At 56.7% G+C, this 24,543-nt stretch overlaps 1 protein-coding gene across 9 annotated transcripts in view; it reads right to left on the reverse strand.

Annotated features, from left to right (window-relative positions):
• Positions 1–24,543, reverse strand: part of DGKZ (diacylglycerol kinase zeta) — a 65,526-nt gene that overhangs the window by 15,350 nt on the left and 25,633 nt on the right. The window contains exons 1-2 of one of the 9 annotated variants that reach the window (XM_075567505.1): positions 10,307–10,569; positions 2,809–3,425 (exon numbers count right to left, since the gene is read on the reverse strand). The exons of 5 other annotated variants lie outside the window; for them this stretch is intronic. In XM_075567505.1, coding sequence (XP_075423620.1) covers positions 2,809–3,212 — 404 coding nt within the window. In that variant the 5' untranslated portion in view covers positions 3,213–3,425; positions 10,307–10,569. Of the gene's footprint in view, positions 1–2,808; positions 3,426–10,306; positions 10,570–24,543 lie in introns of those variants that run through there. 3 more of the 9 variants (XM_075567504.1, XM_075567507.1, XM_075567506.1) reach the window with 3 other exon arrangements.

Genomic DNA, 24,543 nt, shown 5'->3' on the forward strand with positions numbered 1-24,543 from the left:
GATGGGGGGGTGAGACGGGAGATGGGGGGGTGAGACGGGAGATGGGGGGGGTGAGACGGGAGATGGGGGGGTGAGACGGGAGATGGGGGGGTGAGACGGGAGATGAGGGGGGTGAGACGGGAGATGAGGGGGGGGGAGACGGGAGATGAGGGGGGGGGGAGACGGGAGATGAGGGGGGGGGTGATACGGGAGATGAGGGTGGGGGGAGTGAGACAGGAGATGAGGGGGGAGTGAGACGGGAGATGGGAGGTGAGGGGGGAGTGAGACGGGAGATGAGGGGGGAGTGAGACGGAAGATGAGGGGGGAGTGAGACGGGAGATGAGGGGGGGAGTGAGACGGGAGATGAGGGGGGAGTGAGAGGGGAGACAGGAGTTGAGGGGGTAGTGAGACGGGAGATGAGACGGGAGGTGAAGGGGGAGTGAGACGGGAGACGGGAGGTGAAGGGGGAGTGAGACGGGAGACGGGAGGTGGAGGGGGGGAGAGAGACGGGAGATGAGGGGGGGGAAGTGAGACGGGAGACGGGAGGTGAGGGGGGGGGAGTGAGACGGGAGACGGGAGACGAGGGGGAGTGAGACGGGAGACGGGAGGTGAGGGGGGGGAGTGAGGCGGGAGACGAGGGGGGAGTGAGGCGGGAGACGAGGGGGAGTGAGACGGGAGACGGAGGTGAGGGGGGAGTGAGACGGGAGATGAGGGGGGGGAGTGAGACGGGAGATAAGGGGGGGGGGAGTGAGACGGGAGATGATGGGGGGGGAGTGAGACGGGAGATGAGGGGGGAGTGAGACGGGAGATGGGAGGTGAGGGGGGAGTGAGACGAGAGATGAGGGGGAGTGAGACGGGAGATGAGGGGGGAGTGAGACGGGGAGATGATGGGGGGATGAGACGGGAGGTGAAGGGGGAGTGAGACGGGAGATGAGGGGGGAGAGTGAGACGGGAGATGAGGGGGGGGAGTGAGACGGGAGGTGAGGGGGGAGTGAGACGGGAGACGGGAGGTGAGGGGGGGAGTGAGACGGGAGATGAGGGGGGAGACGGGAGATGAGGGGGGAGTGAGACGGGAGACGGGAGGTGAGGGGGAGTGAGACGGGAGATGAGGGGGGAGTGAGACGGGAGACGGGAGGTGAGGGGGGAGTGAGACGGGAGACGGGAGGTGAGGGGGGAGAGTGGACGGGAGACGGGAGGTGAGGGGGGAGTGAGACGGGAGGTGAGGGGTGAGTGCGACGGAAGATGAGGGGGGAGTGAGACGGGAGATGAGGGGGGAGTGAGACAGGAGATGAGGGGGGAGTGAGACGGGAGATGGGAGGTGAGGGGGGAGTGAGATGGGAGGTGAGGGGGGGAGTGAGATGGGAGGTGAGGGGGGAGTGAGATGGGAGGTGAGGGGGGAGGTGAGGGGGGAGTGAGATGGGAGGTGAGGGGGGAGTGAGGTGGGAGATGAGGGGGAGTGAGGTGGGAGATGAGGGGGATAGAGATGAGAGATGAGGGGGAGTGAGATAAGAGATGAGGGGGATAGAGATGAGAGATGCAGCTCGCCAATGCCAAGTAAGGGGGAGAAGTGAGAGGTCTTCCCTCCCCCACGTGAGATGTGAGATGAGGGGGGAGCGAGATGAGGGGGGAGCGAGATGTGAGATGCAGCTCGCCAATGCCAAGTAAGGGGGAGAAGCGAGAGGTCTTCCCTCCCCCACGTGAGATATTACACAGGTGCTCGCGGATCCTGCCAGGAGAGACAACCCCAGCCAACATAAACACCCCGTTCTGGGGATATCGCCAGGAGGGCGGTTACACCCGCTCACCGGCCCCCGTGTAAAAGACACGCGTCGGTTACACCCGCTCACCGGCCCCCGTGTAAAGACACGCGTGCACAGTGGCACGCAGGAAGCATGTGCGAGTCCCAATGCAACTGTAACATACGTGGGGATCTGGGCGTCATGAACACAGAATGGAGGGCACGTGTATACAAACGCGCACATGTGGCTCCTCCACACTGAGGTGTCGCCGGGGTGAGGGTGGAAGGCGATCTGCAGGGCTTAGTGCCTTCTCATGGGATGTCCCGCAAGCTAAGCATCTGCAGGAGTAGGGTTACCATCACTAGGATTAAGAGACTGTAGAACAAAGTGTACGTCTTCCCGTTAAAAAGTGCATACGTGGAACAGACGCTCAGTAGAAGTGGTATACAGTATAAAACAGAAGGTTTGAGGGCCATGCTTCCTAAACAGTGCTACCAGAAGACAGCGTACAGCTCAGCCACGTGAACAGGATGCAACGGTCCCATTTACCATGCAGTTCTAGAAAGTGTCTTACGAAGTAGCACGTGCGTCGACGTGTGTGTGTGTGTGTGTGTGTGCGTCGACGTGTGTGTGTGTGTGTGTGTGTGTGCGTCGACGTGTGTGTGTGTGTGTGTGTGTGTGCGTCGACGTGTGTGTGTGTGTGTGTGTGTCGACGTGTGTGTGTGTGTGTGTGTGTGTGTGTGTGTGTGTGTGTGTGTGTGTGTGTGTGTGTGTGTGTGTGTGTGTGTGTGTGTGTGTGTGTGTGTGTGTGTGTGTGTAATAGATGCCTCCGGTGTTATAACTTCGGGGTGCTCGACTACAGTCCTCAAGCCCCTCCAACAGGTCAGGTTTTCAGCATATCCCTGCTTCAGCACAGGTGGCTCAAACTTCGACTGAGCCACCTGTGCTGAAGCTGGGATGTCCTGAAAACCTGACCTGTTGGTGGGGGGACGGGTGGGGGCTTGAGGACTGCAGCTGAGCACCCCTAAGTTATAGCTCATGGGCCCATCCGTACACACCCCGCCCCCTGTATAGACAGCGCCTTGCGTACAGTGTGCGGTGGCTGTTGGTAGAAGTGATGGACGGGGCCTGAGGGTCAGACCCTTCCCCAGGGCCACTAAACGTGCCGCTTGGGCCGGCGACACCAGCCTGCAGAGACCCTCCTTCCTCCGAGGCCCCTCCCCCCTCTTCGACCTCCGAACTCTCTCCTCCCCACCCCGCCGTCTTCTTCATGGGGATCAGACTGGCCAGCAGCATGGACGGTCCCAAGAGCTGACGGTCGAGAGAGTGCAGCATCCCCCGGCGCCTCTTCTGCACCGCGAAACGGGCGCTCAGTCCTGGGGTGGGGGTGCTCGACCTCCGCCGGTCCTGCCCCTCCCTCTGCGTTGCGCGGCCGGTGGCGCCCGGGCAGAGTGCCAGAGCCTGCGTCTGGGCCACGGAGCAGCGGCGCTGCATGCTGAGGGAGGACGACGCCTGGCCGGTGCTGGACCGGCGGCGCGCTTTGCCAGTGGTGATGACCACGCTGCAGCGGCGCAGGGCCGGGGGGCGGCAGGGCTCCGAGGGAGGGGGGCGCCGGCTTCCTCCGGAAGTGTCGGTTTGAAAAAGATATCCATGGAGGCCTCGCAGAGATGGGGGGAGGCGCGCAGGCGGAGGCGCAGGCGGAGGCGGCTGTTGGTGCAGAAACCAACATGTTAAAAACGGCCAGCCTGAAGCAGATAACCCTCTAACCCAGGGGCGGCCAACTCCAGTCCTCAAGGGCCACAAACAGGTCAGGTTTTCAGGATATCCCTGCTTCAGCACAGGTGCCTCAATCAGAGGCTCAGTCAAAGACTTCACCACCTGTGCTGAAGCAGGGATATCCTGAAGACCTGTGGATGGCCCTTGGGGACAGGAGTTGTCCGCCCCTGCTCTAGTTACATATGTACCCCTGAAACCAGGTCCGGGTTACACTGGAGCAATACTCTGCACGCTACCCAACACTGAACAGATGAAAGGTGCAACGTGCTGCAGCCATCACCCCGGGTGTTATCAGAGCGATGTTCTGCCATGCTGGCTTGTACCGTTACCGAGGCGATGCTCTGCACGGGGTATCCGAGACCAGAACACCCAGGCGCTTATTGAGCAATGCTCTGCAGGGACGCAGGGAGGGGGGGAGGGGGGGTGAACCCTTCCCCCGGGTCACAGGTGTTGGTAGTGGCGGATGGCCTTTGATGTAGGTGTAAGAAGTGGCATGGGGGGGGGGGCTGCCTTTGTGTTTCTTATGCTAATGATCCCGCGCCTCTTTTCATCTGCTGATACGCGGCAGAATCCCTCGCTGGGAGCCGCGCCGCCGGAGGCGCCTAATGACCAGGCCCCGGCACAATGGGAACAGCCTTTTATCTCGTCCGGAGACGCACCCAGCTCACAGGCCTCCCCAGCTCTGAGGGGTTAATATAGCTAGCGCAGGGGTGACCAGCTGCAGTCCTCAAGGGCCACCAACAGGCTAGGTATTAGGGATATCCCTGCTTCAGCACAGGAGGCTCAACCAGTGGCTCAGCACCTATGCTGAAGCAGGGATATTTCTTTAAAACCGGACCCGTTGGTGGCCCATGAGGACAGGAGTTGGCGCAATACGCGGCGTGTCTGCCCAGTACTGAAAGGGTTAATATATGCAGATTCCATACGTGCCACCGTTCAAGGCGTAAAAGGGGCAATATATCCAGCTGCAATACGCCGCCGCCGTTCTCAGACACGAAAGGGTTAATTACATGCAGCCCGCCTTCACCCGGTAGGGCGCACGGCTATCTCTCATCCGGTAGAGCGCACGGCTATCTCTCACACGGTGGGGCGCACGTCTATCTCTCACACGGTGGGGCGCACGTCTATCTCTCACACGGTGGGGCGCACGGCTATCTCTCACACGGTGGGTCGCACGGCTATCTCTCACACGGTGGGGCGCACGGCTATCTCTCACACGGTGGGGCGCACGGCTATCTCTCACACGGTGGGGCGCACGGCTATCTCTCACACGGTGGGTCGCACGGCTATCTCTCACACGGTAGGGCGCACGGCTATCTCTCACCCGGTAGAGCGCACGGCTATCTCTCCCACGGTGGGGCGCACGGCTATCTCTCACACGGTGGGGCGCACGGCTCTCTCTCACACGGTAGGGCGCACGGCTATCTCTCACACGGTGGGTCGCACGGCTATCTCTCACACGGTAGGGCGCACGGCTATCTCTCACACGGTGGAGCGCACGGCTCTCTCTCACACGGTGGGGCGCACGGCTATCTCTCACATTGCATGGGCGCACGGCTATCTCTCACACGGTAGGGCGCACGGCTATCTCTCACACGGTAGGGCGCACGGCTATCTCTCACACGGTAGGGCGCACGGCTATCTCTCACACGGTAGGGCGCACGGCTATCTCTCACACGGTGGAGCGCACGGCTCTCTCTCACACGGTGGGGCGCACGGCTATCTCTCACATGCATGGGCGCACGGCTATCTCTCACACGGTAGGGTGCACGGCTATCTCTCCCACGGTAGGGCGCACGGCTATCTCTCACACGGTGGGGCGCACGGCTATCTCTCACACGGTAGGGCGCACGGCTATCTCTCACACGGTGGAGCGCACGGCTATCTCTCACCCGGTAGGGCGCACGGCTATCTCTCATCCGGTAGAGCGCACGGCTATCTCTCACACGGTGGGTCGCACGGCTATCTCTCACACGGTAGGGCGCACGGCTATCTCTCACACGGTAGGGCGCACGGCTATCTCTCACACGGTAGGGCGCACGGCTATCTCTCACACGGTAGGGCGCACGGCTATCTCTCACACGGTGGAGCGCACGGCTATCTCTCACACGGTAGGGCGCACGGCTATCTCCTCACACGGTGGAGCGCACGGCTATCTCTCACACGGTGGGGCGCACGGCTATCTCTCACATGCATGGGCGCACGGCTATCTCTCACACGGTGGAGCGCACGGGTATCTCTCACACGGTGGAGCGCACGGCTATCTCTCACACGGTAGGGCGCACGGCTATCTCTCACACGGTGGAGCGCACGGCTATCTCTCACACGGTAGGGCGCACAGCTATCTCTCACACGGTAGGGCGCACAGCTATCTCTCACACGCATGGGTGCACGGATATCTCACACATTAATCCTGGGGGTGGGGGGTAGAGAATGAGGGGAGCAGTGGGAGGGGGGAGAGAATGAGGGAGCAGTGGGTGAAGGGAGTAGTGGGTGGGGGGGAGAGACTAAGGGGAGCAGTGGGTGAAGGGAGTAGTGGGTGGGGGGAGAGGACTGAGGGGAGCAGTGGGTGAAGGGAGTAGTGGGAGGGGGGAGAGACTGAGGGGAGCAGTGGGTAAAGGGAGTAGTGGGAGGGGGAGAGACTGAGGGGAGCAGTGGGTGAAGGGAGTAGTGGGTGGGGGGAGAGACTGAGGTGAGTGGTGGGTGGGGGGGAGAGACTGAGGGGAGCAGTGGGTGGGGAGGAGAGAATGAGGGTGCGGTGGGTGGGGGGAGAGAATGAGGAGAGAGGAGGGGGGAGAGAATGAGGGGAGCAGTGGGTGGGGGGAGAGAATGAGGAGAGAGGAGGGGGGAGAATGAGGGGGAGCAGTGGGTGGGGGGAGAGAATGAGGGGAGCGGTGGGTGGGGGGGAGAGAATGAGGAGGGGGGAGAGAATGAGGGGAGCGATGGGTGGCGGGAGAGAATGAGGGAAGTGAGGGGGGGAGAGGTGTGAAAAGTGAGGGGGTGAGACATACACAGGCAGAAATACACAAATATGTATTCAGAATGTTATATAGCACCAGCCGGGACCTTGTCTGAAGAGCTTACAATCTAATTTTGGTGCCTGATCTACATGGGGTTATGTGGGTACGATCACTGGCTACCGGAGGGGCCGACAACGCATTGGTTAAAGGGGCATTCTTCTCGCGCCCCTGTTTGTGTTGCCTGTCACAGGGTCCTGGGATGTTCTCCTCCCGCCTCTCTAATGCCCCACTGGGTCCCTGCCAAGAACAGCCCAAAAGGACACAGGTTAAAGGTCTTTTCTTACAGAGGAATCAACAGGAAGCGAGTTGGTGACACGCATTTCCTGCAGCACAATGCCAAGCGCCCTCATTAGGACGTGGGGCGTCTGTGGCTGGGTAAGGGGTGGTTAACTCCCGTCCTCAAGGGCTATCAACAGGTCAGGTCTTCAGGATATCCCTGCTTCAGCAAAGGTGGCCCAATCAGTCCCCGCTTCAGCACCGGTGGCTCAATCAGTCCCTGCTTCAGCACAGGTGGCTCAATCAGTCCCTGCTTCAGCACAGGTGGCTCAATCAGTGCCCGCTTCAGCAGACGTGGCTCATCACCACAAGTGGCTCAATCCGACTGAGCCACTAATTGAGCCACCTGCGCTGAAGTAGGGATATCCCAAAATCCTGACCTATTGGTGGCCATTGAGGACTGGAGTTGCCCCCCCCCCCCCCCCACGACCTAGGTGCCACACGCAGAAGGCGGCATTGTGCGAACTCACTGACTAGCTCGCCCTCGCGGCTCCCAGACCCGCGCACTGCACGCAGGGCGATACCCCGGCGGGGGTATTATTCCACCACGTGCACGGGGAACAGAATGAAACGCAGATACTAATAATAACCGCGAGTGTTTCCGGTCTAACCGCGCTGCCGCACACGGAAAGTGTCAGCGCAGGGCCCGAACGCTCGGAAACACGGCAGCGGTTTCCCCAAATGACGGTGGCACCGGCTGCCCTCGCTGTACCTGTTAGTGGAAATCGGGGGGGTGCCGGGTGTTACTTTAGTTTAATTCGGAAGTATGACTTTACCGGGAAGCTGCCATTAACCCCGCTGCTGCTGAAGGAAGCTGAGCATCGCAGGGCACTCGGGAGGGGAACATGGCTAAAAATACGAGGGGGGATAACCCAATATTTGTGCGTAGACAGGATCCTGATAACCCACGGGCACACAGCTCCCATATATACACAGCTATATATAGCTCCCATATATACACAGCTATATATAGCTCCCATATATACACAGCTATATATAGCTCCCATATATACACAGCTATATATAGCTCCCATATATACACAGCTATATATAGCTCCCATATATACACAGCTATATATAGCTCCCATATATACACAGCTATATATAGCTCCCATATATACACAGCTATATATAGCTCCCATATATACACAGCTATATATAGCTCCCATATAGACACCGCTATATATAGCTCCCATATATACACAGCTATTTATAAAAGACAGTAACAGAATGATACAAACACACACACACACACACACACACACACACACACACGTTGCACGCACACAATGATACACGGCTCCTGTAAGTGATACACACATTACTAGCTGGGATCCTCCTTACTGCCAGAGAGGCCGAGCATTGCAATATTACAGGTCACAGGCTCGAACACGCAGGGACACGCGGGAACACGCGGAGACACGCAGGGACACGCAGGGACACGCAGGGACACGCAGGGACACTCGGAGACACGCAGGGACACGCGGAGACACGCAGGGACACGCGGAGACACGCGGGGACACGCGGAGACACGCGGGGACACGCGGAGACACGCGGTGACACGCGGAGACACGCGGAGACACGCGGGGACACGCGGAGACACGCGGAGACACGCAGGGACACGCGGGGACACGCGGAGACACGCGGAGACACGCAGAGACACGCAGAGACACGCGGGGACACGCGGAGACACGCGGAGACACGCAGGGACACGCGGAGACACGCAGGGACACGCAGGGACACGCGGAGACACGCAGGGACACGCAGGGACACGCGGAGACACGCAGGGACACGCAGGGACACGCAGGGACACGCAGGGACACGCGGGAACACGCGGAGACACGCAGGGACACGCGGAGACACGCAGGGACACGCGGAGACACGCGGAGACACGCAGGGACACGCAGGGACACGCGGAGACACGCGGCGGTTATGTCTCACTGAAAACACCCAGAAACAGCGCAGACACAATATCAGGATTTCTCCGCTACACCGGATATTATTAACCCTTTCACTGCCCTGACAGGGGAAGAAAGAAGAAAAGAAAAAAGAGATTAAAAAAACAACTTTTCCATAACTAGAAATTCCCCGGCGCGTTTTCCCAAAATGATAAAGGCTTAAAGGGAGATGTAATACGCTGAGTGCGGACTTACAGAATGCAATGCGCGCGCGTGTGTGTGTGTGTACACACACACACACACACACACACACACACACACACATCTTGCCTCTGGATTTAACCCCATGTATACATTGCATTATTATCATAAAATTGGCCCCAGCAAGCTCCCAGAGGCTAACCCATTCAGTGCTGGAGAGGTGCAGAACATTGCTCCAATGAGAAAAAAAAGCATTCCCCTTCTATACTCTTCCCCCCCCCCTCCCCACAATCCCTCTCTCCCACCCTCCACCCCAAAATCCCTCTCTCCCCCTCCCTCCTCCACAATCTCTCTCTCTCCCCCTCCCCACAATCAATCTCTCTCTCTCCCACTCCCCACAAATCACTCTCTCTCTCGCTCCCCCCACCCCTCCCCATAATCACTTTCCCCCTCCCCACAATCGCTCTCTCCCCACAATCACTCTCTCCCCCCCTCCCCACAAATCACTCTCTCTCCCCCTCCCCACAAATCACTCTCTCTCCCCCTCCCCACAAATCACTCTCTCTCCCCCTCCCCACAATTCACTCTCTCCCCCTCCCCACAAATCACTCTCTCTCTCCCCCTCCTCCCCACAATCACTCTCTCCGCCTCCTCCCCACAATCACTCTCTCCCCCTCCTCCCCACAATCACTCTCCCCCACTCCTCTCCACAATCACTCTCCCCCACTCCTCCCCACAATCACTCTCCCCACAATCACTCTCTCCCCCTCCTCCCCACAACCACTCTCCCTACAATCACTCTCTCCCCCTCCTCCCCACAATCACTCTCCCCCCTCCTCCCCACAATCACTCTCCCCCCTCCTCCCCACAATCACTCTCCCCCCTCCTCCCCACAATCACTCTCCCCCCTCCTCCCCACAATCACTCTCCCCCCTCCTCCCCACAATCACTCTCCCCCCTCCTCCCCACAATCACTCTCCCCCCTCCTCCCCACAATCACTCTCCCCCACTCCTCCCCACAATCACTCTCCCCCTCCTCCCCGCAATCACTCTCCCCCCTCCTCCCCACAATCACTCTCCCTCTCCTCCCCACAATCACTCTCCCCCACTCCTCCCCACAATCACTCTCCCCCTCCTCCCCACAATCACTCTCCCCCCTCCTCCCCACAATCACTCTCCCCCACTCCTCCCCACAATCACTCTCCCCACTCCTCCCCACAATCACTCTCCCCCCTCCTCCCCACAATCACTCTCCCCCTCCTCCCCACAATCACTCTCCCCCACTCCTCCCCACAATCACTCTCCCCCCCTCCTCCCCACAATCACTCTCCCCCACAATCACTCTCCCCCCCCTCCCCACAATCACTCTCCCCCCTCCACCCCACAATCACCCCCCCCAGGCAGTAAACTCAGTGACCTGATCTGGGTGCGGTAGAGTCAGTGCAGAGGCAGGCTGGGGACTTCACTTCTGTGTGACAGAGACAGAAAGTGGTGGGAGCATGCGTGCCTCTCAGACTGTGAGAACGAGAGGTAAGCTGTGTGTGTGCGCGCGCGAGTGTGACAGTGTGTGTGAATGCGCGAGTGTGACAGTGTGTGAGAGGTCGTGTGTGTAAGGGAATAAAAAGTTAACACTGTGTGCGAATGAGTAAAGGTAGTGTGTGTGGATGTATGGATGTGTATGTATATATGTATGTGTGTGTGTGTGTGTGTGTGTGTGTGTGTGTGTGTGTGTGTGTGTATATATGGCTGCCAGCCTCATACCCAGAGAGCACCAGTGCATACAGTACAGTATGTGTGTATGTGTATCTAGCTGCCAGTCTCGCATACACTACAGTATGTGTGTGTGTGTGTGTGTGTATGCGCGTGTGTGCATGTGTCTGGCTGCCAGCCTCCCACCCAACGGGCACCCAGGCATACAGTACAGTATGTATGTGTGTGTATATGTGTGTATATGTGTGTGTGTTTGTGTGTCTGGCTGCCAGCCTCGCACCCAGGCATACAGTACAGTATGTGTGAGTATGTGTGTGTATGTGTGTGTATGTGTGTGTATGTGTGTGTGTCTGGCTGCCAGTCTCGCACCCAGGCATACAGTACAGTATGTATGTGTGTGTATGCGCATGTGTGTGTGTGTGTGTGTATATGGCTGCCAGCCTCATACCCAGCGGGCACCAGTGCATACAGTACGTGTGTATGTGTATCTAGCTGCCAGTCTCACATACAGTACAGTATGTGTGTGTGTGTGTGTGTGTGTGTGTATGCGCGTGTGTGTGCATGTGTCTGGCTGCCAGCCTCCCACCCAACAGGCACCCAGGCATACAGCACAGTATGTGTGTGTGTATGTGTCTAGCTGCCAGCCTCGCACCCAGGCATACAGCACAGTATGTATGTGTGTGTATATGTGTGTATGTCTGGCTTCCAGCCTCGCACCCAGGCATACAGTACAGTAAGTATGTGTGTGTGGCTGCCAGCCTCGCACCCAGGCATACAGCACAGTATGTATGTGTGTGTATATGTGTGTATGTCTGGCTGCCAGCCTCGCACCCAGGCATACAGTACAGTAAGTATGTGTGTCTGGCTGCCAGCCTCTCATCCAGCGGGCACCCAGGCATACAGTACTGTATGTGTGTATGTGTCTGGCTGCCAGCCTCACACCCAGGCATACAGTACAGTATGTGTGTATGTGTCTGGCTGCCAGCCTCACACCCAGGCATACAGTACAGTATGTGTGTATGTGTCTGGCTGCCAGCCTCACACCCAGGCATACAGTACAGTATGTGTGTATGTGTGTGTGTGTATGTGTCTGGCTGCCAGCCTCGCACCCAGACATACAGTACAGTATGTGTGTATGTGTATGTGTCTGGCTGCCAGCCTCGCACCCAGGCATACAGTACTGTATGTGTGTATGTGTCTGGCTGTCAGCCTCACACCCAGGCATACAGTACAGTGTGTGTGTGTGTGTGTGTGTGTGTGTGTGTGTGTGTGTGTGTGTGTGTGTGTGTGTGTGTGTGTGTGTGTGTGTGTGTGTGTGTGTGTGTCTGGCTGCCAGCCTCGCACCCAGACATACAGTACAGTATGCGTGTATGTGTATCTGGCTGCCAGCCTCACACCCATTGTCATGGGAGACCAGCGCTTTTAACACCAAAAAACCCGGATCCTTTGATTGAGCAAAGCAAGAGATAAAATAAATTGCAATTTATTTACAGAATGAACATACACAGCTTGATTTAAAATTACAACGAAAAATACACTAACTAGTTACGCTGTTAAGTCTGGTTACAGGATGGATCTTTCACTGCATGGTGAATCTTGTTACGTGATGGAACTGCTTCCCCGTGGGCTGCAGGGTTTCTTATGCACTAAACAGTCCTATACTTAACCCGTGCAGCCAATCTACTCTGTGGGAATAATTCCTTCCCCCTATCACGGAGTTGGAAATACTTTCCAAACCTGGCTGAGGGGCGTCTCACTCTGCTCTGGGCGTGTGCAAACTTTGCACCTTGGCCGCTTAGCATATTAGGCCTGGCCCCTCTACCTGGCGCCGCTCAGTCTGGGCCGAGCAGCCATTTGCCAGGATGGCTTATTGAAATTCTCTTCCCCCCCCCCCCCCCCGTATGCTAACAAATGGTTAACACCTCCATATCCTGAGAGGGCGGAGTAGCCCCTGTTTCCCATGCAAATGGATTTTTATCCATACTGAATGACTTCCTCTGCACCTTACTTTAATAAAAATATAAACCTTGGGTACTTTTAAACCCATTTTCTTTTCCACTTATACAGAGAAACCTTGCCATATGATACACTTTAACTTAAACACATAACTCTCGCCAGCTTATACCTGGCGGGAGATGCACCGGGGTTCTGGGGCATATACTTTTGAATGTAATTCAATTCCCTGCCCAGTCTTACTGCTCTGGTCTGTGCTGAAGCAGGGAGATTTGGCGGTGAGCTGCAAACTGCTTTCTATGTAGGATTTTATTCGGTTGTCTGTGTTCCTCATGTCCTCAGGAATCTGGGGGGATTCCCGAGTACATGTTTCGGGGTAGCACGTAACACTGGCCCCCTTCTACCCAAACTCACCCTGACAAAATGTTACCGTAAAATCACCCCTGAAACTCACGCCCTGCACATCTCCGCTGGTTGGCACCCCTGAAACTCACGCCCTGCACATCCCCGCTGGTTGGCACTCCTGAAACTCACGCCCTGCACATCTCCGCTGGTTGGCACCCCTGAAACTCACGCCCTGCACATCTCCGCTGGTTGGCACCCCTGAAACTCACGCCCTGCACATCTCCGCTGGTTGGCACCCCTGAAACTCACGCCCTGCACATCTCCGCTGGTTGGCACCCCTGAAACTCACGCCCTGCACATCTCCGCTGGTTGGCACCCCTGAAACTCACGCCCTGCACATCCCCGCTGGTTGGCACCCCTGAAACTCACGCCCTGCACATCCCCGCTGGTTGGCACTCCTGGAACAGTAAAAATATACACATACATCTTTATTACCAATGCAGTTACATGCCATGATTTGGTTGAAGAGCTGACAATCACAATTCCCCAATAGGGCTCAGGGGCACCCAGCCGGGACAAATACCTTTATTAATGGCCTGGGTACCCCCTCACCGTCACATCAGGTATACAGTACAGTATGTGTATATGTGTGTGTGTATGTGTGTCTGGCTGCCAGCCTCCCACCCAGGCATACAGTATAGTGTGTGTGTGTGTGTGTGTGTGTGTGTGTGTGTGTGTGTGTGTGTGTGTGTGTGTGTGTGTGTGTGTGTGTGTGTATGTATGCGTGTCTGGCTGCCAGCCTCGCACCCAGGCATACAGTACAGTGTGTGTGTATCTGGCTGCCAGCCTCGCACCCAGGCATACAGTACAGTGTGTGTGTGTGTGTGTGTGTGTGTGTGTGTATGTATGCGTGTCTGGCTGCCAGCCTCGCACCCAGGCATACAGTACAGTGTGTGTGTATCTGGCTGCCAGCCTCGCACCCAGGCATACAGTACAGTGTGTGTGTGTGTGTGTGTGTGTGTATCTGGCTGCCAGCCTCGCACCCAGGCATACAGTACAGTGTGTGTGTGTTTGTGTGTGTGTGTGTGTGTGTGTGTGTGTGTGTGTGTGTGTGTGTGTGTGTGTGTGTGTATCTGGCTGCCAGCCTCCCATACAGAACAATTCCTAGTTTGGAGTTTGAATTCAGAGATTCCCGGCTCCTCCCCCAGCACAAGATGACAGAGCAACCTCACAGTAACACTGGGCCAGAGTGCTGGGGCGAGAGGACGCGGGGAGAGCGGGGCGAGAGACGCGGGGCAAGACGCGGGGAGCGGGGCGAGAGACGCAGAGAGAGCGGGGCGAGAGACGCAGAGAGAGCGGGACGAGAGATGCGGAGAGAGACGCGGAGAGACGCGGAGAGAGACGCGGAGAGCGCAGGGCGAGAGACGCGGGGAGAGACGCGGAGAGAGACGCGGAGAGAGACGCGGAGAGAGACGCGGGGAGAGCGGGCGAGAGACGCGGAGAGAGCGGGGCGGGGAGAGCGGGGCGAGAGACGCGGGGAGAGCGGGGCGAGAGACGCGGAGAGAGCGGGGCGAGAGACGCGGAGAGAGCGGGGCGAGAGACGCGGAGAGAGCGGGGCGAGAGACGCGGAGAGAGCGGGGCGAGAGACGCGGAGAGAGCGGGGCGAGAGACGCGGAGAGAGCGGGGCGAGAGACGCGGAGAGAGCGGGGCGAGAGACGCGGAGAGAGCGGGGCGAGAGACGCGGAGAGAGCGGGGCGAGACACGCGGAGAGAGCGGGGCGAGAGACGCGGAGAGAGCGGGGCGAGAGACGCGGAGAGAGCGGGGCGAGAGACGCGGAGAGAGCGGGGCGAGAGACGCGGAGAGAGCGGGGCGAGAGACGCGGAGAGAGACGCGGAGAGAGACGCGGAGAGAGCGGGGCGAGAGACGCGGAGAGAGCGGGGCGAGAGACGCGGAGAGAGACGCGGAGAGAGACGCGGAGAGAGCGGGGCGAGAGACAGGTAAATGTGAGAATTATTGGGTAGAACGGGCGAGAGACAGAGAGGAGACAGAGGAGAGAGACAGCAACACATGAATAAAACAGAAAGGGACAGACACATGATGCGACGTGCTGCTGGTTAGAGACAGAGGACAAGGGGCGCAGCAGGCAGGGGGCGCAACATGCAGGGGGGCGCAGCAGGCAGGGGGGCGCAGCAGGCAGGGGGCGCAGCAGGCAGGGGGGCGCAGCAGGCAGGGGGCGCAGCAGGCAGGGGGCGCAGCAGGCAGGGGGGCGCAGCAGGCAGGGGGGCGCAGCAGGCAGGGGGGCGCAGCAGGCAGGGGGGCGCAGCAGGCAGGGGGGCGCAGCAGGCAGGGGGCGCAGCAGGCAAAACAGCAATGAGGATGTCAGGGGAGGCGTCAGACACTTCGTAGTACTAATATACCTGCCGCTGTACTCAAGGCAACTGCTTTCCTGCCCTTATCTCTAGCAGTGAAGGGTTAACAGAGCCAAAACTTGGTGCAATGACACCCAGGAGTACCAGCGGCACCTGGTGGGCAAAACTGGAACTGCACCCAGACTGTAAGCTGAATCAAACAGGGCCGTTCGTATTATTATTGTACTAGCTGATATACCCGGCGTTGCCCGGGAGTTACATTCCCGCTCCCCCCGTCTCCGCTCCCCTCCCCCGTTCACAGGTCCATTCCCCCCCCACCCCGTTAAGCTCCGTTTCCCCCCCGGGACACCTCACATCACGCTCCCCCCCCCCTCCACCTCACATCACTCTTCCCCCCCCCCCCCCCCCCGAGAGTGGGGAGAGAAAAAGAGAGAGGGGAAGAGAAAGAGAGGGGGGAGGGAGAGAAAGAGTGTGTATATATATATATATTTATATTCACACACACTCTTTCATCACTTGCTTTCAGGAACCTTTTGACAACTCCAGCCATAAAACACATCCACACCGGGGGAAGGACCAGCACAGATAACATTCCAAGAGACACTGTTTTTAAGTATACCTTTTGCTTCATTCATTGTAACATCGCCGGAAGAAGAGACCAGTGTTTCTCGAAAGCTCGCACAAATAAAAGCATTTCGTTAGCTACAGAACGGTATCGTCTATTTATTTTTTGATTATTGGAGAGAGAGAGAGAGAGAGAGAGAGAGAGAGAGAGAGAGAGAGAGAGAGAGAGAGAGAGAGAGATCGAAAGCTCGCACAAATAAAAGCATTTCGTTAGCTACAGAACGGTATCGTCTATTTATTTTTTGATGAGAGAGAGAGAGAGAGAGAGAGAGAGAGAGAGAGAGAGAGAGAGAGAGAGAGAGAGAGAGAGAGAGACACGCTCACCATGGGATAAGGGGGGACTCAAAGCTGAATATGCCGTATATCCCACTGTGAGAGTGACACTCCACCCGTCCATCACACACTATGCATGGCCCTGTGTGCGAGGGCCTCTGGCAGGTTAATAAGGGACCCCACTGCTCGGAGACGCTCATTATTTAATTAGGGACAATTAGAAGGCGCTTGCGTGTGTCACTCCGTCTCTCAGCGATGGGAAAGGAGACATTTGTCCTTTGATGGTGTTGCCTCTGCAGATGGCATGCAAATCCCTCCTGCCAGGACGAGCTCTGCGGATACAGCCCGGATACAGCCCGGATACAGCCCGCCGGCAATAACCCCTTTTATGCCACTAAGTTACACATATACAATGGCGGCCATATGTAATAACCTGGCAAATATTTAATCTCGTCCCCTACATGCCAGGGAAGGACAGGGAATTTCTGATCTGGGACACATACAGAGCTGTTACGGTTCATGTTATCGGACGGTCCTCCTGCCCCGGTTATATGAGCCACTGATAAACTGGGTCTAAAGGTGAATTCGATGTGAAACCACGAATAGTTTGGTATTTGCACATCGGACAGCCGGGTTCTGAGGGCAATATCACACCCCCTGCTCTGTGTGTAAGTAGCTCATCCCCAGTGGCAATACACCAAGGGGAGCTCAACTCCAGTCCTCAAAATCCCCCCAACAGGTCAGGTTATCAGGATATCCCAGCTTCAGCACAGGTGGCTCAATCAGTGCCACCTGTGCTGAAGCAGGGATATCCTGACAACCTGACCTGTTGGCCCTTGAGGAATGGAGTTGGCCTCTCCTCCCAAAAGGCATCCTTAACCCCCTCACTAAACCAATCCACAGAGCCCCACTCACCTCGTATGTATATCGCCATCCATGTACACAGCGCTTCGCAGCAGTAATACACGAGACAAAGTAACATGAGTCACAACGGGAAGAAGAAACGCTACAGGCACGAAAGCAAACGTTGGGGAAATGTCCCTGAGCAGAAGAGCTTACAGTCCAAACTCCCTTTAAGCCCCCATCTGTCAGCAAGGACTGCAATACACCCCAGTGCCTGCTGTGTGCGAGTTAGGACAAGTCGCTTTATCCCCCTGGGACTAACCCCAAGGGGGGTGGGAAGGAGGGACGCCCCATCTTTAATAAATGGCAGCGGGAAACCCAACGGGACAGGGACTAACCGCCCATTCCTGCAGCAGGGGGTCCATCGAAACGCAGCGCAGGGAAATCAGCCCGCGACATGCAAATCACACGTCAACGCCAGGAAAATTAGCCTTATTCTGGGCTTAACCCGTGCAGCGCTGCAGGCACAGCTGGGGTTAACAACATACTAAAAGACCACCGTCTAACGGAGTCTTCTTCATTTGGGCCCCATTTTTACAATAGAGCGTACTTGGGAATTATCCATGAACCTGTAAATAGTTTGGCGTTGCCACGCCCGGTATAATCACCTCCGAGGACAGAGACCTCTCTCTCACCCCGATAGGGGAGTGCCCGACATATACACCTGGCACACAGCGCCGAGGGGGCCAGACCCGCAGAGAACCCCACCCTTAACTCTAACGCAGGGCGGCTCAACTCCAGTCCTCAAGACCCTCTCCAACAGGTCAGGTTTTCAGGATAACCCTGCGGTCTGTGCGTCAGCGGCAGGGGAAGAGAAGGCGATCCGACGGGGGGGGGGGCGGCGCAGCAATGATGTCACGCGGCTAGTTTGCCCTCATTGGCTGACCCGCCCGCTGTGACGTGGCCAGCGCTCCGTCGTGACGAGAAAACTCACAATTCTTGCCGGCAGAAAGGCTGGTCGCGCATCGCTGCGCGCGCGCACGCGGCTGCTGCGACCAGCGCCATTGAGGGGCAGAACTTGTCCCTACAGCGCACGCTGTAGTGAGCTCCCACCGTAGACACGGGGACCAATCAGTACAGCCGGGTTAAAGAAGTGCCGAGCCAGTAACCCTAGTCACAGGCAGCTCTTTAAACCTTGTGGGTCTCAGCAGAGTGAGGCTGGTAGTGGCTACAACCAGACACAAAGTAAGTTATGGTGAGCAAAAAAAAAGGGACAAAAAGCCTCCACCGCACGGGAAATAAAAATACCCCGTGTGAGCACAGTCCCACGTCTCAGGCAGGTCTCCAACCACGCCCTTCCCCATCATCTCTTAGCAGAGTGTTTCCACTGCAGCAAGGGATTCTGGGAAATGACAAGCAAATGAGCGCACAGTGCAACCTTTTGCTTAAAATCCATTTTTGACATGGACCCCTATAAGCTTATGCTTGTTGCATTGCACAGCTTGGGTTAAGATACAATACATATATATATATATATATATATATACACCCCGCTTTTTGGGAAGTGATGTATTCAATGCAATATAATAGGAGTCCTTGTTTTTTTCCCATATTTTCTTGTTTAATGTACATTTTCTTGTTTAATGGTAATGGCAGCAGCAGTAAAGCTCTCCGCGTGCAGAGACGATCCAGAACTTGTGGGCGATAAAACAAAGAAACGTTACAATGGAGCGTCTTAAAAACGAGCGTATACGGGCGGTCTCCAATCTGTCCCGAGACTTGTAAAGGACTAAAGGATGGACACCAGACCTGGTGGTGGCCTTGAGGACCGGGAGTTGGCCGCTCCTGCGCGAGGACATTTGAAAACAATGTTTCATAGCTTTTAACAAGGCGCTGGCTGGAAACACATTTCATTCTTACAATTAGATTGTAAGCTCTTCGGAGCAGGGACTCCTTTTCCTAAATGTTACTTTTATGTCTGATGCACTTCTCCCCTTTATGTGTTATTTGTATTATTTGTTATTTAAATGATTGTCACGTGTATTACTGCTGTGAAGCGCTGTGTACATTAATAGCGCTATAAATAAAGACATACATTTTTAAACAAGGGGTCACTCTGAAGTTGGGGGAATGGGAAAGTGAAAGGGTAGTGGGTCAGCCTCCCAGCAAAAGTGTGCAAGGATAAAACAGTATATGGAAACACCTGAGACAGACATGGGGGGGTTGTAATCCATTCTGGAAGGTTTTACAGGCGCCTGTGAAGATGGGAGGCCAAGAAGAAGCCACCCAGCTTATCAAATGTCAAAGTATCATCCTTGTGTTTGGTTTGTAACCCATGCAAGGAATATACAGATCACTCCCGCAGGGGGTTTACAGACCCCTTGCACGCCCACCAATGTGCACAGAACACGTGCGTGCCGCAGAATGTCTACAAGTGTGCAAGAAAACCGTAAAAAAATGAGAGGAATAAGTGAGATCACCAAGCCTCGTGTGACAAAGTGTGAGCTGGAGGTGCGTGTATGGGGGCGGATTCCAGTCTTATATAACAAAGAGTCTGCGAGACAGAGCCACAAAGATCAGCATACATCTGTATATATCACACCTGCTTTACACGGGACCCCCGGGGGGGGAGATTCCTAACGCACATCGCTACCTTCCATTTCCAAAACACCAGGAATGATGCATCAAGGGACCAGCCCGGCCCTGAGCACATCCTCACAGTGGCAAGGTACCAGCCTGAGCACATACTCACAGTGGCAAGGTACCAGCCCTGAGCACATACTCACAGTGGCAAGGTACCAGCCTGAGCACATACTCACAGTGGCAAGGTACCAGCCCTGAGCACATACTCCCAGTGGCCAGGTACCAGCCCTGAGCACATCCTCACAGTGGCAGGTACCAGCCCGGCCCTGAGCACATCCTCACAGTGGCAAGGTACCAGCCTTGAGCACATACTCACAGTGGCAAGGTACCAGCCCTGAGCACATCCTCACAGTGGCAGGTACCAGCCCGGCCCTGAGCACATCCTCACAGTGGCAAGGTACCAGCCCTGAGCACATCCTCACAGTGGCAAGGTACCAGCCCTGAGCACATCCTCACAGTGGCAAGGTACCAGCCCTGAGCACATCCTCACAGTGGCAGGTACCAGCCCGGCCCTGAGCACATCCTCACAGTGGCAAGGTACCAGCCCGGCCCTGAGCACATCCTCACAGTGGCAGGTACCAGCCCGGCCCTGAGCACATCCTCACAGTGGCAAGGTACCAGCCCGGCCCTGAGCACATCCTCACAGTGGCAGGTACCAGCCCGGCCATGAGCACATACTCACAGTGGCAAGGTACCAGCCCGGCCCTGAGCGCATCCTCACAGTGGCAAGGTACCAGCCCGGCCCTGAGCACATCCTCACAGTGGCAAGGTACCAGCCCTGAGCACATCCTCACAGTGGCAAGGTACCAGCCCTGAGCACATCCTCACAGTGGCAAGGTACCAGCCCTGAGCACATACTCACAGTGGCAAGGTACCAGCCCGGCCCTGAGCACATCCTCACAGTGGCAAGGTACCAGCCCGGCCCTGAGCACATCCTCACAGTGGCAAGGTACCAGCCCGGCCCTGAGCACATCCTCACAGTGGCAGGTACCAGCCCGGCCCTTAGCACATCCTCACAGTGGCAAGGTACCAGCCCTGAGCACATCCTCACAGTGGCAAGGTACCAGCCCGGCCCTGAGCACATCCTCACAGTGGCAAGGTACCAGCCCGGCCCTGAGCACATCCTCACAGTGGCAAGGTACCAGCCCGGCCCTGAGCACATCCTCACAGTGGCAAGGTACCAGCCCTGAGCACATCCTCACAGTGGCAAGGTACCAGCCCGGCCCTGAGCACATCCTCACAGTGGCAAGGTACCAGCCCGGCCCTGAGCACATCCTCACAGTGGCAGGTACCAGCCCTGAGCACATCCTCACAGTGGCAAGGTACCAGCCCGGCCCTGAGCACATCCTCACAGTGGCAAGGTACCAGCCCGGCCCTGAGCACATCCTCACAGTGGCAAGGTACCAGCCTGGCCCTGAGCACACTCACAGTGGCAAGGTACCAGCCCGGCCCTGAGCGCATCCTCACAGTGGCAAGGTACCAGCCCTGAGCACATCCTCACAGTGGCAAGGTACCAGCCCTGAGCACATCCTCACAGTGGCACGGTACCAGCCCTGAGCACATCCTCACAGTGGCAAGGTACCAGCCCGGCCCTGAGCCCATCCTCACAGTGGCAAGGTACCAGCCCGGCCCTGAGCCCATCCTCACAGTGGCAAGGTACCAGCCTGGCCCTGAGCACACTCACAGTGGCAAGGTACCAGCCCTGAGCACATCCTCACAGTGGCACGGTACCAGCCCTGAGCACATCCTCACAGTGGCAAGGTACCAGCCCGGCCCTGAGCCCATCCTCACAGTGGCAAGGTACCAGCCCGGGCCCTGAGCCCATCCTCACAGTGGCAAGGTACCAGCCCGGCCCTGAGCACATCCTCACAGTGGCAAGGTACCAGCCCGACCCTGAGCACATCCTCACAGTGGCAAGGTACCAGCCTGGCCCTGAGCACACTCACAGTGGCAAGGTACCAGCCCTGAGCACATCCTCACAGTGGCACGGTACCAGCCCTGAGCACATCCTCACAGTGGCAAGGTACCAGCCCTGAGCACATCCTCACAGTGGCAAGGTACCAGCCCGGCCCTGAGCCCATCCTCACAGTGGCAAGGTACCAGCCCGGCCCTGAGCCCATCCTCACAGTGGCAAGGTACCAGCCCGGCCCTGAGCACATCCTCACAGTGGCAAGGTACCAGCCCGACCCTGAGCACATCCTCACAGTGGCAAGGTACCAGCCTGGCCCTGAGCACACTCACAGTGGCAAGGTACCAGCCCTGAGCACATCCTCACAGTGGCACGGTACCAGCCCTGAGCACATCCTCACAGTGGCAAGGTACCAGCCTGGCCCTGAGCTCACTCACAGTGGCAAGGTACCAGCTCTGAGCACATCCTCACAGTGGCAAGGTACCAGCCCGGCCCTGAGCGCATCCTCACAGTGGCAAGGTACCAGCCCGGCCCTGAGCGCATCCTCACAGTGGCAAGGTACCAGCCCGACCCTGAGCGCATCCTCACAGTGGCAAGGTACCAGCCCGACCCTGAGCACATCCTCACAGTGGCAAGGTACCAGCCTGGCCCTGAGCTCACTCACAGTGGCAAGGTACCAGCCCTGAGCACATCCTCACAGTAGCAAGGTACCAGCCCGGCCCTGAGCGCATCCTCACAGTGGCAAGGTACCAGCCCGGCCCTGAGCGCATCCTCACAGTGGCAAGGTACCAGCCCGACCCTGAGCACATCCTCACAGTGGCAAGGTACCAGCCCGGCCCTGAGCACATACTCACAGTGGCAAGGTACCAGCCCTGAGCACATCCTCACAGTGGCAAGGTACCAGCCCTGAGCACATACTCACAGTGGCAAGGTACCAGCCCTGAGCACATCCTCACAGTGGCAAGGTACCAGCCCTGAGCACATCCTCACAGTGGCAAGGTACCAGCCCTGAGCACATCCTCACAGTGGCAAGGTACCAGCCCTGAGCACATCCTCACAGTGGCAAGGTACCAGCCCTGAGCACATACTCACAGTGGCAAGGAACCAGCCCTGAGCACATTCTCACAGTGGCAAGGTACCAGCCCTGAGCACATCCTCACAGTGGCAAGGTACCAGCCCGGCCCTGAGCGCATCCTCACAGTGGCAAGGTACCAGCCCTGAGCACATACTCACAGTGGCAAGGAACCAGCCCTGAGCACATACTCACAGTGGCAAGGTACCAGCCCTGAGCACATACTCACAGTGGCAAGGTACCAGCCCTGAGCACATACTCACAGTGGCAAGGTACCAGCCCTGAGCACATACTCACTGTGACAAGGTATCAAAACCCTTTGTTTTATTTTTAAACAAAGTTTCCAACCATGCATCTCATATTTCCTTAACCTGGCCAATGAACCCCATTACCCATTACCCATTACCCATTACCCATTACCCATTACCCATTACAGCAAACCGAAGCTCCATCTATTCTGTCACCAAAGCATGTTGCCTTAGTGTGACATTTCATGCCTCCCTCTCCTCCATTCACACCCGGGCTGAAATCTCCCTCCGTAACATTGCCAAGGTACGCCCTTTCCTCTGTGACTTTACTGCCAAAACGTTGGTGTGCTCCGATTCTTTCCAGTCTTACCTTCAAGGCCCCCCTGCCTCAAAACGTTCTCCTCTGCAATCTATCCAAACTCTGCTGCTGGAATCCTTTCACTTCCTCCCAGAACAGTCCCTGGTCCTCTCCTCCTTAAATCCCTCTCCTGGCTTCACAACAAGTTTTGGATCACCTACAAAGTTCTCCTCCTTACCTTCAAGGCTCCCCCCTCATCTGCTCCTCCCTACATATCAGCTCTGATCTCTGGTTATGCACTCGCTCATCTCCAGCGCTCTGCCCATAACTGTCTCCTTTCCACCTCTACTGCTCTCTCTCGCCTTAAACCCTTTCCCCTCACTGCCCCTTACCTGTGGAACTCCCTCACATTGAGTATACACCAAGCACCCTCTCTTCCCACCTTTAAGTTAAACCTAAAAAAACACATCTGTTGAATGAAACATCCCAATAGCCTGGACTCATGGCCAGTGTCCCACACACAGAGTCCCTTCTACCAACCTTTGTGACCAAGCCCTGCCATCTACTGCCCTTATTCCCTCACCTGCGGTCTCTGTAACTCTCCCAACATAGCACTTAGATTGTAAGCTCTCCGGGGCAGGGATTTCCTTTCCTATTGTCTAAGTACACGGAAGGTGGGTTCACTTATTTTGATTGACTGGGTGCTAGGCGTTTGTAGGCTGTGAGCGTGACCGTTATTCGCTCTCTTCTGACACACCCGATTGTGTAATTTACACGGAGGTTTGTGAGACCGCTGGAGTTTGCGAGCACTGTGTGAGCCTTTTAACAAAGTTGCAGTTTGGTTAAAGTGTAAACGGATCAAGTATGAAATTAAAGCTGGAAAGAGCTTGAACTATGAAGGTTTGAAACAAGGTAGTTACATTAGAGAACGAACGTGTTAGTCACCACCTCTTATGCCATAGTAAGGGTCCCTTGAAGAAGCGTCCTTAGTTACGTGAAACGTACGTCGGGTCTTGGCGTCAGACGTCGCCTGTGTGAGCAGAGCAGTAGCAGCAGAGGGGGAACGCTGGCGCCTCCGATACAAGCGGAGTACCATCCGTTCCCAATGTGGAGGGCGATCCGGTCAGCCTGCTACTAAATGGGGATATAGTCATCTCAACTCTTACTCTGTCAGAGTATTATCTCCTACTACTATCCTGTCTCTGCTCCCTTATTACCCAAGCAAGGCCGCGATTAGTGGCCACATGCACCGCGAATACATATGTGTGGTCCTCAATGAGGCCGTCCATAGTACGCACGAGCGCTGCCGAGCGACTGCGCAAGCGATTTTTGAAAATACAACTGAATTTCTTTTTTTACGCGACGGC

This window comes from Ascaphus truei, chromosome 12 (assembly GCF_040206685.1).
Source record: "Ascaphus truei isolate aAscTru1 chromosome 12, aAscTru1.hap1, whole genome shotgun sequence".
NCBI classification, from domain to species: Eukaryota; Metazoa; Chordata; class Amphibia; order Anura; family Ascaphidae; genus Ascaphus; species Ascaphus truei.